We start from the raw sequence: 17,202 nt of genomic DNA, 5'->3' as shown, positions 1-17,202 counted from the left end.
TTGGAAGGCTCAAAGGAGAATAGAACTGAGCTAAAAGGGGCCTTAGAGACCATCTAGTTAAACTATTCTTTCATCCATTTTTTCCAGTGAGGAAATTGAGGTCTAAAGGAATTAAGTTATTTGTTCAAGGTCTTACAGGTAGTAAATAATAGAGTCAAGATTAAAATATAGTAGATCTTATGGTTAGTTCAATTCTGGAAAACAATTGAAATTATGTGGAAAAAAAGTTGCTCCAGTTTTTATACCCTTTAACTCAGTGACACAACTACTGTGTACATACCCCAAGCATGTAGGAAAAAAAAAACCCACCATAAAGTTACAATGTATACAAAAAATTGTAATAGCATTTTTATGTTAGCAAAAAAACTAGAAGCAAAATGGTACCCATTCATTGGGAAATGGAAGAACAAATTTTTGTATAATAAATGTTATGGAATTTCATTGTATCATAAGAAACAACAAATAGAAGGAATTCTAGCAAAGTAAGCAAAACCATGAGAAGAAATATACAGTGATTTCAATCATGTAAATGAAAGCAATCGCCAAAGGCCATTGGACTCCTATTAATTGCAATGACTATTTTTTGTTCTGGAAAATAGGTGATGAAATACATTTTCCTCCTTAAAGCAGAAAGGTAGGGAACTTTGAATGTGGAATGATGTATATACTATAGGAGGTGATTGTTTTGCTGACCTTTTTTTTTTTTAATTAAAAGGATTCCAAGAGGGGAAGAGGAAGACTGTGGGATTAAAAAACTAAAGGCAATAAAAAAATGAAAAATAAAACCAAAAACAAACATAATCCATAGGTTTTCTGATTCCATATTTGTTTTTTTTTTTCAACTGGGGGAAAGTATTGTGTTTAGGGAGTCAACTTACTGAATAGAAGATATGGTTTGTTATATTGGGGCTCCTTTCTCTTATCAATATATAAATAAGGGTAACTAGAAATTGAAACTATATCTGTTACTAATATGTCTCTTGGGTTTTCTGTAATATAAAAACTACTTCCATGTCTACCATGGATATTGGAGAGGAGAGAGTTACTTTGTTTTAAGTTGAGATATATATGCTATATTTTCCTTGTAAGAAGTAATAAGGCCCATGGATGATAAGATGTTTTTGGAATATGGGCCTGAGAGTTGTTCCAATATGGAGGATTCATTGTAAAATATCAATACAAATAGTCAATAAACTTACTTTTCAGAGTCTTAATGCTCTAAACATTTTTTGTTCACTTATATGCAAAGTTCGAATGGAAAGAACTATTGAAACGTGTGACAAAGGTCATTTTAATTTAGCTTTAGCACAGCGATTCTGAGATGAGCTGCCTTTATACTTCCAAAGTATCACATGTGTTTGCAAGAAATTCTGAGAATATGTCACATATAGACTACAAGGAACTGTGGAATGTTGGCAAATAACATGTTCCTCCAATGCAGAAGCCTCTCTCACTTGGATCTCTTTAAAGTTTTGTATATGAGAAAAAGCACCTGGCAAATATTAATGTACTACATAGGCAGCTAGGTGGTACAATGTTTAGAATGCTGAGCCTAGAATGAGGAAGATCTGAGTTCAAATTTGACCTCAGGTCAGCTGTGTGACTCTAGACAATTATTTAACATTTTTTACCTCAGTTTCTTCATCTGTAAAATGGGGATAATAATAGTACTTACTTCCTAGTATTTTGGTGAGGACCAAATGGGGTAATATTTTAAAATGTTTAGCACGATGCCTGGCACATAAAAAGTGCTATATAAACATAAGCTATTATTATGAAATGTTGTTCTTTAGACATTTCATTTGTGTTTGTCTCTTCATAACTTTATTTAGGGTTTTCTTGACAGAGATCATAGAGTGATATGCCACTTCCTTCTCCAACTCATTTTACAGATGAGGAAACCATGTTAAACAAGGTTAAATGACTTTTCCAGGGTTACATAGGGAGTAAGTGCCTAAGGACACAGATTTGAACCCAGGTCTTATTGATTACAAGTCCAGTACTCTACCATGCCACCTACTTGCTCTCATTATTAGTAAAGAGCAGTGGTATATAAGAGTCCAATGACATTTATCACATAGACAACTATGGCATGGCATCTCAGGGGACTGTGAGGATGTCCTTCAAAATAAAAAGAAGGAAACAGGTTGGTGTTCTCATCACAAGATCTTAGATAACACCAGAAGAGATACGATATATTAGAATAAATATCAGAGTCACCTTTCAAGGATGACTACTAAAATGCTATGTTTTGGCTACTTGTAGCTCTGTAAAGTTATTCTGTAATTAGGACTAAAATGCCAAATACTAACTACTTATGACAGAAAATTTCAAAGCATTTGATTCTCAAAAATACAAGTAGAATGCCCAATAAAATACATTGACTAGCATGAAAATCAAAGGGAATAATAGTTTGGAGTAATGGTCTACATTGCTAGGGTTTTGAATTGTGAAGTAATCAACAATCCGACCCATTTTATCCCTGAAAACAAACTTGAACTTGTCGCTGGTTTTCATTGTCAGGTCACTATAGTTGACATTATCACTGGAGATTTCGATACTGGCAAAGCTGATCTTTCTCTTGAAGCTGGAGATGGAGCTGTTGATAATGTTAGTAATATTGACTTCTTCTACTTCCTTGGAAGTCCCCTAGTTTATAGAGAAAGCAGTTAGCTTACAAATACTTGACTGAGAAAAATAAACAGGTGGATAATTAAATAAAGAAGTCAAAGGTGAGAAATGTTGAGCCATTGTGCTTAAATACAAGTTTAGTAAATAAAGTGACATCTAGTGCTAAGGAATATGTTCTAAAATTCAGATTTTAGAGGGCTATGACTTATCTGTTATATAGGAAACTACCAATCTCTAGTTTCCTGGGATAAAAAATGGAAATGATAATTTTGCCCACATCAAGGGAGATAAGGTAACTAATAAGGTAATTAAGAGGGCTAATTGACATTAGTCATGTGCCATATGGTCTTTGCCTCAGAGACTACAATATTAGGAAGCAGGCCATGTGGTTGACTTCTGACCTTTGTAAAATTATAATGAGTTAAACCTTTTTCAGGCCACAGGCATGGGGAGGTCAAGGATAGACGGTCAGTTAGGCAGGAAGAATTCCTTTTAAAAAACTGATCTCAGTATCAATTTGCCAAGCTTAACAAAACTTTTGGGTTTGCAACATTCACATGATGTGAGCATCAAAAAGCAAACCCAGAGATTTATTTTAATCAATATGTACCTTTTCTAAGTTGCACATAAAAGTAATCAAATCAATACTTTTGCTCTTTTATATATAGTCATCTTCTTTGGCAGCATGGTTTAGTGGATTTAAAGCTTGCCTAACAATCAGGAAGATGTGGGTTCAAGTATTTGCGCGTCTATATACTGTCTGGGGCACTGTGGACAAGTCATTGAATCTCTCAGTGTTCTAGACAACTTTCTAAGGCTCTAAGCTTGGAAGAAGGTACTATATTTTGCATTAGTAGAGGTGGTTTCCTCATCCTGGAGTTCTGTATGATTCTCATTCCTCTCCCCATCCCTCCTTCTTTGTTAATGGGTAATGGCTTCTCTCTGCCAATTATTTTCTATTTATCTTGTATATAGCTTGCTTTGTATATACTTGTTAGCATATTGTCTTCTTCATTAGATTATAGGCTCCTTGAGGGAAGAGATTTTCTTTAGGCCCCTTTTTGTATCTCTAACATCTAACTTAAAGCCTGGCACATTGTAGGTACTTAATAAATATTTATTTATTCATTGATGGCTATTTATGAAATCATCCATACTAGCATCTAATCAAGGCACTGTGTTATTGGGCCACTCTTGATCACCATTTCCCCCATCTGGATATAATCTGAATAATCAATTCTTATGCTTTGCCAATATGATCCTAGATCTGGGGACCATTTATATTTTTACATCCCTGGCAGGGGTTCATTGTTAAAATAAAAATTCTTACTCTGTCTTTGGCTGCCAGCTTCTGTAAGGAGCTGTAATGGGCAACTGCATATTCCAACAGGGCCCCAAAAACAAAGCTAAAGCAGATTCCCAAGTATACATCAATGGCCTTTATAAAGCAGTTAGTGTTAGGCAGAGACGTACGAGAACCAATCATCAGTGTTGTCATTGATAGTACAGTGGTGACACCTGCAAAACAGAAGAGGAAAAATATTCTCATGACAGCTAAAAAGACTTCAAATTTTTTTTCTTTCTCTCCATATAGAGATGGAATTGAGTTCTTTTCTGGAAAAATTCAAGAACAATTTAAACAGATGTGCAATCAATTGATTTTGTACAGGAATGCCCCCTCCACTCCCACCCCACCTTTTTAATCCTCTTTGGAAACATGCTACTTATCTTCTTACCCAGAAGGGATGGACTTAGATTGTATATTGAGACATATTTTTGAGGGGTGGGTGTGATATGAACAGTGCAGGAATTTGTTTTAGAATTTATTTTGCTTGGCTATACATGTGTTAGTAACAAGGGTTCTATTTTTCTTTCTCAGTGTGGGGGTTGAGGGAATGTTGGAGGGAAAGAGGTTATATTTTCTTTTATTGAAAAAATTTAATTAAAAATTAGCCCTTTTGCCTTAGAGGATAAAGGGGGGGTATTTAGTACACAAAATACCCATATATAGAAAATATAATATTTCTCTCTAGATTTAGGTCTCCACTATTGAAAACATGCAATACTGTCTTATTAGTCAAACCTATGAAGATACCACCTCATGAGACCTGTGGATGCCAATGTAATAATAATAGGAAGGATATTGACAATGTTAAAGTTGAATGGTCAGTTGAGATATCTTTCTTAAATTATCATTTCCATGGTGGAAGCTTACCAATGCAAGTTCTTGCAGGTACTGAATCAAGAGAGATCCAGAAAGAAACCCAGGATAAGATGACTAAAAAAGTAGAAGGAACGTAGGTTTCCAAAATAAAGTACAGGACATTTCTCCTAAGTTCAAACTGCAAGACCAGTCGGGTATAATTACCTAGAATAGAGAAAACAGGAGATATAAAATTATATTGATTCACTTAGAAATAGATAAATTCTCTGACATGGTTGAGAAATATAATATTCTGGCTAACCAAATAGTCAGGTTGACAGAGATTTACCATATGTGGTGGCATGATTGAAAGTCTAGTTTTCAAAAAAAGAAGTCCTAAGACTATACTTATCATAATTCAATATTTCTTTGGTTATTATAATAGCTAGCATTTATGTAGGACTTTAAGGTTTACTTTGTTTACTTTATAAATGTGCTTTATCAATATCTCATTTTGTCTTCACAAAAAACCTTGAGGTAGATGTTATTATTAATCCACTTTATGAGTAAGTAAACTAGGCAGACAGAAATGATTTGTATAGGGTCACATAGTAAATACCTGAGACTAGATTTGGACCCATACCTTCATGACTCCAAGGTTAGCACTCTATTTACTATACCACCTAGGTGTGCCAAGGCCTGCCTCTTTGGTGATTCAAAAAGCTCTTAAAATAACTCTGGGTCATCATTCTGAGTAATTATCATATTCTAATCATAGAAGTTAGTTAATTTTGAATAAAAGAATGATGAATAATGAGTTATCTAGAAAATATCTGCCTGTATATTATAGTAGATTGGTCTGGCTAGGCAATGGCTTTGTTCTACCTAACGAATATCTACAAAATGATGGCGAGTGGAAAGAAGTGGATGAGATGGTCAAAGCCAGGAGCAATCATTTTGTCAATAGACCACATGAAGGGGTAGATTTTATACTAGGGGAATTGTAGAGATCTAACTGGTCATGGGAAAGTTGTGGTGTGATAGGAAACACAGGAGGCTCTGTTTGCAAAAATGGAAACCTGAGAATTGAAACTTAGACCAAGTATCTAAAATGCCCAAAAAGTCATTGAAGACCCAATGGCTCCTTTTATGGAAAATAAAGTCTATTAATTGAATCTAGTGCCTTTACAGGGCATTGACTTTCTCATTTTGCTCATGAGGAAATTAAGGCTATGTTTCAACCTCTGCACATTCAGAGAATGGTAGAATCAGGAGTAGAACCCAGGTCTACTGATTCCAAAGCCAGTGTTTTATCTACTGTACCATGCTGCTTCTTGATATTTGAACCCTTTCCCCTGACTTCTAAAGGAATCTTCAGGAACATTTAACCTCCACATTTAATTAGTTTTTTTTTTATGAAATCCTGGATCTTTAGTGACTTTAAATAATAATTCCAATTTTTATTAAAAGTAGAAGTTGCCAGCTATCAATAATTATTTGTGATATTTAAAATTGAAGTAATCTTGGCTCATGCTGAGACCTGAAAAATTACAAAATTTAAGTAGATCCCAGATCTGAAAAATGCTATTTGCTCAATATGATATGTGTTTTTGACATTCATAAACATTGCTGGTAGTAAGGATCCTTGATGTTATCACAGGGTATTGAGGAAAAAAACACTGCAGTCTTATTTTATACCTGAGAAATCATATGCATATTTAAGGAAAGATTATTGACAGACCTGAGATTGTAGGATATCTAATTACTGAAACACTGCGAAACAAACAATTTGTTCCTTTTTCAGTGTGGAAATAACCCTGCTGATGTTGTGAATTTCTGATAGCTTCCTCACCTATCAATACAGTATTAATTTTTGTTGTGGCAGAGAGCCAATCCCATAAAACACAGAAGAAATATCATTTCAACAAAGTGATTTCAAGGTGAATTTTATGCATGTGAGAGCCCCAGGGTTTCACTGACTATTAGAAAATGACTTTGGAAAAATGTCACTTTGCCTCAGAATTGGCCTAGAAATGTCTTCTGTTCCTTAGAGAGTTATTCCGCTTCTGTGTTTTAAATGGACAGGGACAGGCCCAATTCTCTTTTCTCAGGAGACTTTTCTATCCAGAAGGGCAATGAAAAAAGTAAAAGGGAGAATTGAAGATACTTCTACATTCAGTAATCCTACCCTATCTCTATCATCCCTCCTCATTTCAGTAATTTTTCCTTTTATTGAATTTCATCTCCCTCATTTACCTGTTTCCTGTTGGGACTTAGTGACTAAGGTGAAATACCGCTGCACAGTATATTGAGCCAGTCGTAAATTTTCTAGGCCCCGGACAGAGTCATTCCCTCTCAACCACATAAACTCCACATCGTTTCCATCATAACCCCCTGGAAAAAAAAAATCAGTGTCAATGGGATGTTGTCATATAAGTCATATCCTATTTGTGGTTATGATTTTTATTGTAAAAATAAGGGTTACATGGTGTTAACTATCCCAGGTGTCCCTTAGTAGAACATAGCAAACAAAGTAAGCACAAGGATTCTTCCTTAATAATCCTGGAATTATTTTTAGAGTGAAATTCCTATGTCAAGTTAAAAATGAAGTGATAATTTTTTAAAAACATGTTTCTTTGACTTTATATTTTCAGGTAAAGACCCATAACATGTTGATCATCATAGAGACCTTTGGAATTTCCTTGAGAGGCAACATGTCAGTTACTCATATATTCATTTGTTTAGGACTATTTGTTTATTTTTTTTAGAGGGTAGAAATATAGTTACAGTTTTCCTTTGGGTGAAGGGGTCTCTGGATCATGTGACCAATAACATGGAAGACTCAACATTTTCTCTGATCTTTGCAACCTCTCATATTTTTCCTAAATAGGAATTATGTACATGAGGTAAAATAATTTCAGCTTTTCCCATTGTCTAAGGTACCAAGAACTTTATGGAGATAATAACCAATGAACCTAAAGAGATAAGGCTGATTCCTAATCCCTAATGGACTCACATTCCATATCCCCTTCCCTAATGGTCATCCTATTCTAGCAGAGTTATACAACCCAACCCATGGGCTTGGAATAGAACTCAACTCTTCCTACTCCTTTACCCTCTATTGTAGGAACTGGGAAATATATTCTGCCTGGGCATCTGGGTAGCAGCATGTTGTGCTGTGATGAGATTCAACCAAAGAATGAAGAACATTGGAAACTGGAGCAGAAAGTGAGGGTATATAGAGAATTAGATCAGACCTGAAAGAGATGATACCGGCAACTAGATGAGATATATCCCTTCCAGAAGTCATTTGAGGGAGAGCCTGAAAATGCTATTATTCCCCAGCATGGGAGGAAGCTGAGACAACTTTGATATCTAGTCCCTGAGGAAACTGATATCAAAGGGGAAGGAGACAAAAACTGAGTGATGGGGGGAATATAAGGGAAAAGAGACTGAATTTACCAAAGATCTGAGGAGAAATTAAACTCAAGATCTTGAGCATAAATAAACATAAAAGATGTTAAAAAAGGAAAGGAACAAAATGACCTCCTGATCATTTTAAGAAGTCCAAACATTTCTGAATAAATATTGCAAGATGAATAAAAATGAATCAATACCTGTTAAGGCAGAAGATCCTATGGAACCCCAAGGTAGCATAGAACAATAGCAGCATGTTCCCAAATGATTCAAGAGAAAAATAATAATTACTCATGACTGACATAATGGAAATAACCAGCAGAATAAAAAAAACTTGAAAACTCAATGCTAAATTTCATCAAAGTAAATTGAGCAATTAATTGAAAATGTAAATTCTCAAAAAAAAAGTGAAAGATAATCTGGAAAAAGAGAAGGTAGTTTGGATTAGGAATATGAGTGGCAGTTCTCTATAAATTCACCCAACCCAACTCCCAATCCCCATAGAAGCTGCTGGGTATAAGGCACTTTACCAAGACCATAGTAAATGTCATCTGTGGAGACACATAGGGGAACATTCTAAGAGGCAGGCCTGACTCTGCCACTGAAAAATAATTTCACTTGCCCCTTTTGATATTTTCTCTAGAGTTTTTGAACCCTGAAACACTACACAGGACATCCTCTCTTCTTTTTATTTATTTAGCAAATATTTACTGAACTTCTACTATGTGCATGAAATGTCAGGTGCTGTTCCTTGAGGATTCTCACATTCTGATGATTCTCACTGTCCCAATTATTTATGATTACTATATATACCCATAACCCAGTCATCAACCTACATGCAAGAAAATCCTCTAGATGTCTTTGATGACTGCACAACATATGCCATTATAACACCTAAAAACCATTTTACTTTCACAAAATTATAGATCCATTTTTAAAGGCCAGCAGATTCTAATTTTATGTGCATTGACTGTGGGAGACAGCTTTCAAGGAAAATCAAAAACTCTTTCCAGCAGAGAGGATGTGTCTATTTGCTAAATCTCTGATATAAGTTCAGTTTGTACTTTCCCTTATACCATCCCTGGTGTACTGTCATCTAGTGACATAAGTATTCAAAGAATCTCAAAGAAGCTACAGATGAAAGAAAGTCAGAATATAAGTAAAAACAGAAGATATAAATCCTACTCTGGAATTATATGTTTTTGCTTTGCAGATGCTCAAAAACATCAAATAAACCTGTATGATGACACTATGAGATGTTGAAAGGCCCAGGGGAATATTTGTAGGATTGTAAAAATGTTTTCTGATGGATAGATTTAAAAAAAAATCTTCTTGGCAAGGTTCCTATTAACCAGCTGCCTGCTGTTGAACATTTAGTGAATGGTTCTTCTTCCCCCCCCTCCCCCACTAGGGAAGCACAGGTAGTGTTTAAGCAGGCAGGCCATCGAGTTGTATTAAGAATCCAGCCTCAGGGATTTGGAACAAGCTGAAGTAGAACACGTCAAGGGCAATTACTTTTTCCATGTGGGGAAAAAATGAGTTATCTTTTTGATAACCTGAAGTTTGGATTAGCCACCAAACAGCTGCACTGCATCAAGAAAGCTATTGCATTAATTTAATAAACAAGATAATTAATCTGTCTGTCTGAAATCTTTAATTAAATGTCTACCTTTGAAAAATGATGGCTGCTTCATAATGATTCTGTTACTCTAATGTTTGCCCGTTTGTGCCCTTACATAAAGAATACTCAATGGCCTCCAGTGCTTGACTAATTTTTCATCTCTTACATGTGCTGTATCTGATGCCTTGAGAAATCATCTCTGTTGAGTGGCTGCCCCTGGACACCAATCACAAATGCCGCTCTCTGAAGTTTCTGCAGTTTAGTGGTGACTTCAATGGTGGTTGCTTTGGGATGTTTATGACAAATGAAGGACTGAGGTTAATTCATTTCATATAAAATCTCTGGTGTTTATCATGAGACTATCACAGTGTCCACTTAAATGTAGTTTCATTGGAATTATATGTAGTAGAACTTTAAATATGGCAAACTTTCTACGAAATGTCAAAATCAACCAGACACTCAAGTCCAGTGACTATTTCAGGTGATAATAAAGCCAATTATAGTGAATTTCCAACTTTGCAAATGTTTATAAGCTATCCAGGTACTCATTAAGTCCACATGATGGAATGAAGTGTTGAGAAGTTGCAGCAATTGAATGAGTGGACAGCAGATTGACAAGTTAAGCTTCATCTCTGTGCTTCCAGCACTTGAGACAGTGCCTAGCACACAATAGGTTCTTAATAAATGTTTATTGATTGGCTGATCTATGAAGTAATGAATTAATTAAGGGAAAAATTAGCCAAACAATGATTATAAGATGATCCACTCAAGGTTAACAGTTATAAATCTGAAAAAGTTTCTTGAATTCACTGCTGATTAACAGAACCCCCAAATGCCTGGCTCAGGCATACCTGAGAAAATGTTAGGGACACAGATATTACCAACTTTTTGACAATTGTCATTGCTCAAATCCTTGGCGTACCATTATGCCCAAGACCTTTGGCAGCTTACAACACAATCTAATGCATGAGGATATTCCAAGGACACACAAGGGGAAAATGAACATAGACCCAGAGAAAATCACCCAGGTAAACAGAAGCCATAAAGATGAAAGCTAACAGTTATATAGTGACTCCTAGAATAGAAAGACATGAGAATACAGAATGCATAATGTTACTCTCATGCTATGTTCATATTAGAAATAGCATGTACAATTTTAGTTGCTTCATCTCAAGACAGTTGAAGTGTGAAAATCCAAGAGAAAGGGAAATCAAATGATCAAAGAAATACAATAGGTTCTGAATAAGAATAATCTAAAAATGATTGGATATTTTTAGGTAACAAAGATGAAGGACTAGGGCAAGGTGCAAATTTGGAAAATTATAAAGGGTATGGGTAGGGTAAGCATGAGACTGTCTGTTATCTCACATTAACTCCTATGTCTGTAACTGTTATTCTATATCACCTTTGGGAACTAGGCAATGCAGGTCAACTTATCTAGGAAGATAAACAAAACAAAACAAAACAAGGTAAGAGGGATTGTCTTTAATCAAAACTAATCCAAGAAAGAACCCTGATAGGTCTCAGAACAGAAACTTTAAAAATATTTGGTTAAGAAAGAAAATAGAATGGTTATAAAGATAGGGACTCCAGTCTGAAAACTGATAGAGTTCAAGAATCAAGAATTTTTTTATCAGCAATGTATGGAATTCTATGAACTACCACTGGAATTTTGTCAAAAAAGAGTAGATCTACAGGCAGAAAAATTGAGCTTCACTCAATTTGCTTCTCTGATTTCTCAATGCACTCAAGTCAAAATAATCTATGTTCTGTTTCTTAATATATGATGTAGCCTTCTGCCTTCATAACTTTGCTCACACTGTTCTGAATGCCTATAATGCTTTGCCTCCCTTTCCCTTCGTACCTCACAAAGAACACTAAAACAAAACACAACTCTTGTTAATCATGTAATATTGTATAAAAATTACCTGTAAACTCATTAAGGGCAGAGACCAAGGATTATCTAAACTTTGCTTCTTTTGAGTATCTGGCACATTGTTTTGAATATACCAGGTACTTAATAAATATTTATTTATTGAATGAATAAATGAGTAAGTTTATAGGACTCCAGAAAGCAGAGACCATATCCTGATTATCTTTTTATCTCCCCCAGTACCAGACACAGTGTTTTCCACTTAGTTAAATGCTTAAAAATCTGTGATTTCATTAATTGGGGGTATTTTCTCCATAAAAGACCCCTCCTATGTCTCAGTTACTATCTTCTTGAGTTTCTGGGGCCAGTAAAATTCTGGTGCCTGAGTGACCAGTCTTTTTGGATTAAACCCTTAAGAACTTAGCTAGTTTGTATCCTTGGATCAGACAGCTCATCCATAATAATTTCTACCTTGGTAGAACCTTCTGAGATTTTTACTTGATTGGCATAACTCCAGGGTCACCTTTACATCAGGATGCAGCATGGAATGGGATCACACATAGCTTATACTAACAAATGGTTATTGAATTAAATTGTTCACCAAATCCTACAGTTCTACATCTGGGAGTAGAATGGATATTGAAAATTCAAAGAATAAAAGTAGAATAAGAAAAAATAGTTTAGTCCAGTTATCTTCACAATTACTCCAAGAAAGTCCTAAAAGAGTACTAGACTAAGCTGTGAAATAAAAAAAGCAGGTCATTTGTCTTGGCTATGTCAAACTAGGGAGATAGATAGAAGAAGTCAGGAGGCACTGGCCAAGAGGGCACCATTTATACTATTTCAATCCAGGAACTGTACTGGGTCATGAATTTGGATACAGTAAAGAGGATTGTTGATACAATAGGAACTGACCTGGGCATCAGTGTAAGAAGTAGGAATAAGAGCTTACTAGAACCTCTGACATTTTGACTCTAGAGGTCTATCATAATGGATTGAGGAGAGGAACTGAGTCTAGGGATGGCAAAGGCAATTGAGGACTAGGGTGAGGAGCAATAGCATGCCTAGGCTCAATAATGAGAGAGGAGTGAAAATAGAAGTGAGCAGCAGATGTTTCGTTAAAAATCTAGAAGTAGTGTCTTGAATTTAATTCCTAGCCTAATCTTCACTGTCAGCAAATTAACCAGGTCAGGAAGCAAAAACCAAGGAGTGCATGGAGACATACAGAGCTTTTTAGCTAGCTGATAGTCTACCAAAAGTCCTACTGGGCAAGCCTATAGTTGTATCACCCAGACTCAAATTGGAGTCAAGGGCTTGCTTTTGTTGCATCTTAGACTAAACCATCCCTGAGATTATTGTTTGTTTTTTTTAAAACCCTTACCTTCCGTCTTGGAGTCAATACTGTGTATTGGTTCCAAGGCAGAAGAGTGGTAAGGGCTAGGCAATGGGGGTCAAGTGACTTGCCCAGGGTCACACAGCTAGGAAGTGGCTGAGGCCAGATTTAAACCTAGGACCTCCCATCTCTAGGCCTGGCTCTCCATCCACTGAGCTACCCAGCTGCCCCCCATCCCTGATATTCTTGAAGAACAAGTATTCAGTACCAAGAGAGAACAGTAGCAGGGTCCTAGAAAGTATAAAATAAGATCAGACATCCCTTCAGATATACACAGAGTAAGGCCCTAAAATAAAGTCCCAATTTTATTGGAAGTAAGGTTGGGTAGATGAGTGAACAAAAAAAGAGTGCCATGATAAAGAATTATTATAGTCAAAAACAGCAAGACACAAATCTAGGCAAGATCAACTCCAAAATGTCATTAATAAAAACATCAAAGAAAAAAACAGCCTGAACACAGGGTCAATTAACATTCCTGGGAAAAAATTATGATAGAGTTTTAAAAGTTTTTAAATGACTTTGTATATAAAATTAAACTGCTAGAATAATTAGAAAAGAAAACTATGAATTAATGACTTGGAGGGAAAATTAACTGCTTAGTTTAATGGAAATAAATGAAAATTGAAAATTAAAATGTATCAAACAGAAATCAATGACTTTATGAGTCTATATAGGATATTAGAATAAAGGAAAAAAAGATGAAAATATAAGGAATCTCATATTTTTAAAAAATTGACCTGGAAAACATCAAGGAGAAATAAATTAAGAACTATTAGATTATTTTATGGGCCAGGTATCATATATCAAGAATTATGAAAGAAAACTTCCTCAGATTTTTAGAACTAAAGGGCAGGCAACATTAGGGAGAATCCACATATAAATTGAAAAGACCTGATAAAAAGCCTGAAGATGAATAAAAACTCTGAAATACAAACATGAGAGTCAAGTGAAATCCTTCTTCAATATACCATGTAGCATCCATCTAAAAACTAAGAACTAGCTTTATTTATAATGGGGTTTAAATGAGAGGTCTTCCTCATAAGATTAGGAGCAAAGCAAGAGTGTCCATCATTACTACTACTATTTGATTTAGCAATAAAATATTATAAATAGCAATAAGAGAAGAAAAAGAAGTTGAGAGAATAAATTTAGGCAAAGAAGCACCATAATTATTGCTTTTTTTGCAGGTGATATGGTTGTTTATTTAGAGAACTATAGAAACTAAAAATTAATTGAAATAGCTATTACAAAATTGTTGGATATAAAATAATTAACATAAGTTAAAAGCATTTTTGTATTTTATCAATCAAGCATAGCAGAAAGATATAGAAAGAGAAATTCCATTTAAAATAATTACAGAATATACAAAATACTTGGGAGTCTACCTACCAACACAAAAATAGGAAATTCATGATTATGGTAGTAAAAGAAGGAAATGAAGACAGACCTAAATAATTGAAAAATATTAATTTCTCATGGGGGATGGGGCTGAGCCAATATAATAAAATCAATAAATACTATATGAAATATTTTACTTATTCATTGTTATACCAGTCAAAATATTAAAGGATTATTTTATAGAGCTAGAAAAAATAATAATAAAATTCATTTGGAGGAACAAAAGATCAAGGATCTCAATGGAAATGATGAAAAAAAGAATGGAAACTATGAGAACCTAGCAGTATCTGACCTCAAACTGTACTACAAAGCAGTAATCATCAAAATAATTTGATACTTGTAAAGAAATACATTTATCAGTGAAATGGAACAGTTTAGGTATGCAACATATAGAAACAAACACATTAGTACAGTGTTTGATAAACACAAAGAAATCAGCTCCTGGAAAAAAAACAACTCAAAATTTTACAGAAACCTGGGAAAGTGAGAAAGCAGTCTGGTAGAAACTAGGTATAGAACTAACATCTCACACCATATTTCAAGGTAAGTTCCAAATGAACACAGAGAGGTTTACATTACAAGTAATGAAGAAGAATACTGAAGAAATTAGCTTTTTGATCCAAGAATTAGATTTTAGGGCAAGAATTTATGAGCAAAGGATAGATCACAGAAGAGAAAATGGAAATTTTGATTACATAAAAATAAGAATTTTTTGCTGCCTACAGCTAAAACTAGAAGGGAAACAGGTAACTTGGGAGAAATCATGGCAGTGAATTTCTTTGAAAAGTGTTTCATTTCCAAAAGATATAAGGAACTGATTCAAATACAAAAGCCTAAGAGCATTCTCCAAAGAATAAATGGCCAAAAGATATGAATAGGAAGATTTCAAAGGGAAAAAAATCCAGGTTCTCAGTAGCCATGTTAAAAAAGGCTCAAAATAATTAATAATTAGAAAAATATTTTTAAAAAGCAACATCGAGTTTCTACTTTGTACTCATCAAATGGGCAGTTGAAAAAAAAAAAGAGGAAAATGACAAATGCTGCAGGGACTGTGCAAAAGCAGTCACACCAATGTCCTGTCAGTGGAGCTGTGAATTGATCCACTTATTCTGGAAAGCAAATGGAACTATGTTCTTAAATTAAGTAAACCATAAATACTCTTTGATATGGCAATACCAACCCTAGGCTTTATATCTCAAGATCAAAAAGCAAAAGGACTCATGTGAACAAAAACTTATAGCTGTCCTTTTTGTTGTGGCAAAAAACTGGAAACTAGAAGGTTGTCTATCATATTAGGAATAGTTAAATAAATTACAGTATATGAGTATAATGAAATACTCTCATGTCATAAGAAAAATAAAAGGGATGATATCAGTGAAACCTAAGAAGACTTGTATGAACTAATATAAAGTGAGCAGAACAAAAACAATTTATCATAACAACTGTAAAAGCAAAACAAAACAAATGCTTTTGAAGCATTTAAGAACTTCAGTCAGCTCAATGAACCAACACGAGTCTAGAGAACTGATGATAAAGCATGCTGCTCACTTCCAGACTGACAGGTGAGGGACTCAGGATGCCGAATTAGACATTATCTATCTATCTATCTATCTATCTATCTATCTATCTATCTATCTATCTATCTATCTATCTATCTATCTAATTTCCAATGGGAAATTTGTTTTGCTTGACCATGCATAGTTGTCTCAAAGGTTTATTTTTATTTCCTTTTTCAATAGTGAGGAAGAGAGGAAATGGACTTTTAAATTAAAAAAAAAGTTTAATTTTAAAAGTAGACACAGTAATGGATGGTTGGTGGATCAGTTGATTTAGCCTTTCTGAAAAGCATTTTGGAGTTATGTTCAAAAAGTCATCAGATTCTGTATAACCACTGACTCAGCATTTCAAGATTAAGTCTACATCCCTAAGAGATCAAAGAAAGAGGAAAAGTGCCCATATGTATAAAAATATTTCAGTGGCAATTTGTGAAATGGGAAAAAAAGTCCCAAAGACTAAGGAATTCTAATAAAATAGGGAACAACTTAACAAATTATGGAACATGAATATAATAGAATGCTATTTTACCATAAGTAATGATGAAACTAGCAGTTTCTAAGAAATCTGGAAAGATATATGAATAGATGTAGAGTGAAGTGAGCAGAACCAGGAGAATGAATTATATTATCCGAACCACAACACTAAAAAATAATCCAAATAATTTTGAAAGACTTAAGAACTCTTATCAATGCAATGATCAGAGGACCAATATCAAAGATCAAAGATGAGTTATGCCACCCATTTCCTGACAGATAGGTGATAGACTCTAGAGGCAAAATGAGACAAATACTTTTCAGACAGGGACAATGTGGGAATGTATTTGACTACATTTGTTACAAGGCTTTGTTTATTGTTCAGCAGGCAAGTGTGAGTTGGGAAGAAAAGGAAATCGATTTTTCTTAGTTGAAAAAATAAAATTTAACTTAAAGGAAAACAAATTAAAGAAAATTTTGCTAGGCATAAAGAAATGTAAACTTATTGCAATTAAAGAACTATAAATGGAAACATCTAATAAAAATAATTAATATTAATATTAGGCTTTAAGATTTACAAAGCATTTTCACATATCTAATCTGATCTCCACAACAGCCATGGAAGTCTGATGTTTCAGATATTATTGTCTTCATTAGTTGATGGCATAACTGTCTTGTCCATGGTCACACAGCTTG

At 34.5% G+C, this 17,202-nt stretch overlaps 1 protein-coding gene across 3 annotated transcripts in view; it reads right to left on the bottom strand.

Annotated features, from left to right (window-relative positions):
- Positions 1 to 333: 333 nt before the first annotated feature.
- The window catches only part of GABRP (gamma-aminobutyric acid type A receptor subunit pi), a 33,760-nt gene continuing 16,891 nt past the window's right edge, over positions 334 to 17,202 (bottom strand). For 2 of the 3 annotated variants that reach the window (XM_001380335.5, XM_056811571.1), the window contains 4 exons: positions 7,031 to 7,168; positions 4,847 to 4,999; positions 3,962 to 4,149; positions 334 to 2,649 (listed from right to left, as the gene is read on the bottom strand). In XM_001380335.5, coding sequence (XP_001380372.3) covers positions 2,347 to 2,649; positions 3,962 to 4,149; positions 4,847 to 4,999; positions 7,031 to 7,168 — 782 coding nt within the window. In that variant the 3' untranslated portion in view covers positions 334 to 2,346. The remainder of the gene's footprint in view (positions 2,650 to 3,961; positions 4,150 to 4,846; positions 5,000 to 7,030; positions 7,169 to 17,202) is intronic. The other variant, XM_007474000.3, reaches the window with a different exon arrangement.

Source organism: Monodelphis domestica, chromosome 1, assembly GCF_027887165.1.
Source record: "Monodelphis domestica isolate mMonDom1 chromosome 1, mMonDom1.pri, whole genome shotgun sequence".
Taxonomy (NCBI): Eukaryota; Metazoa; Chordata; class Mammalia; order Didelphimorphia; family Didelphidae; genus Monodelphis; species Monodelphis domestica.
This window is presented reverse-complemented; position numbering and strand designations above follow the sequence as displayed.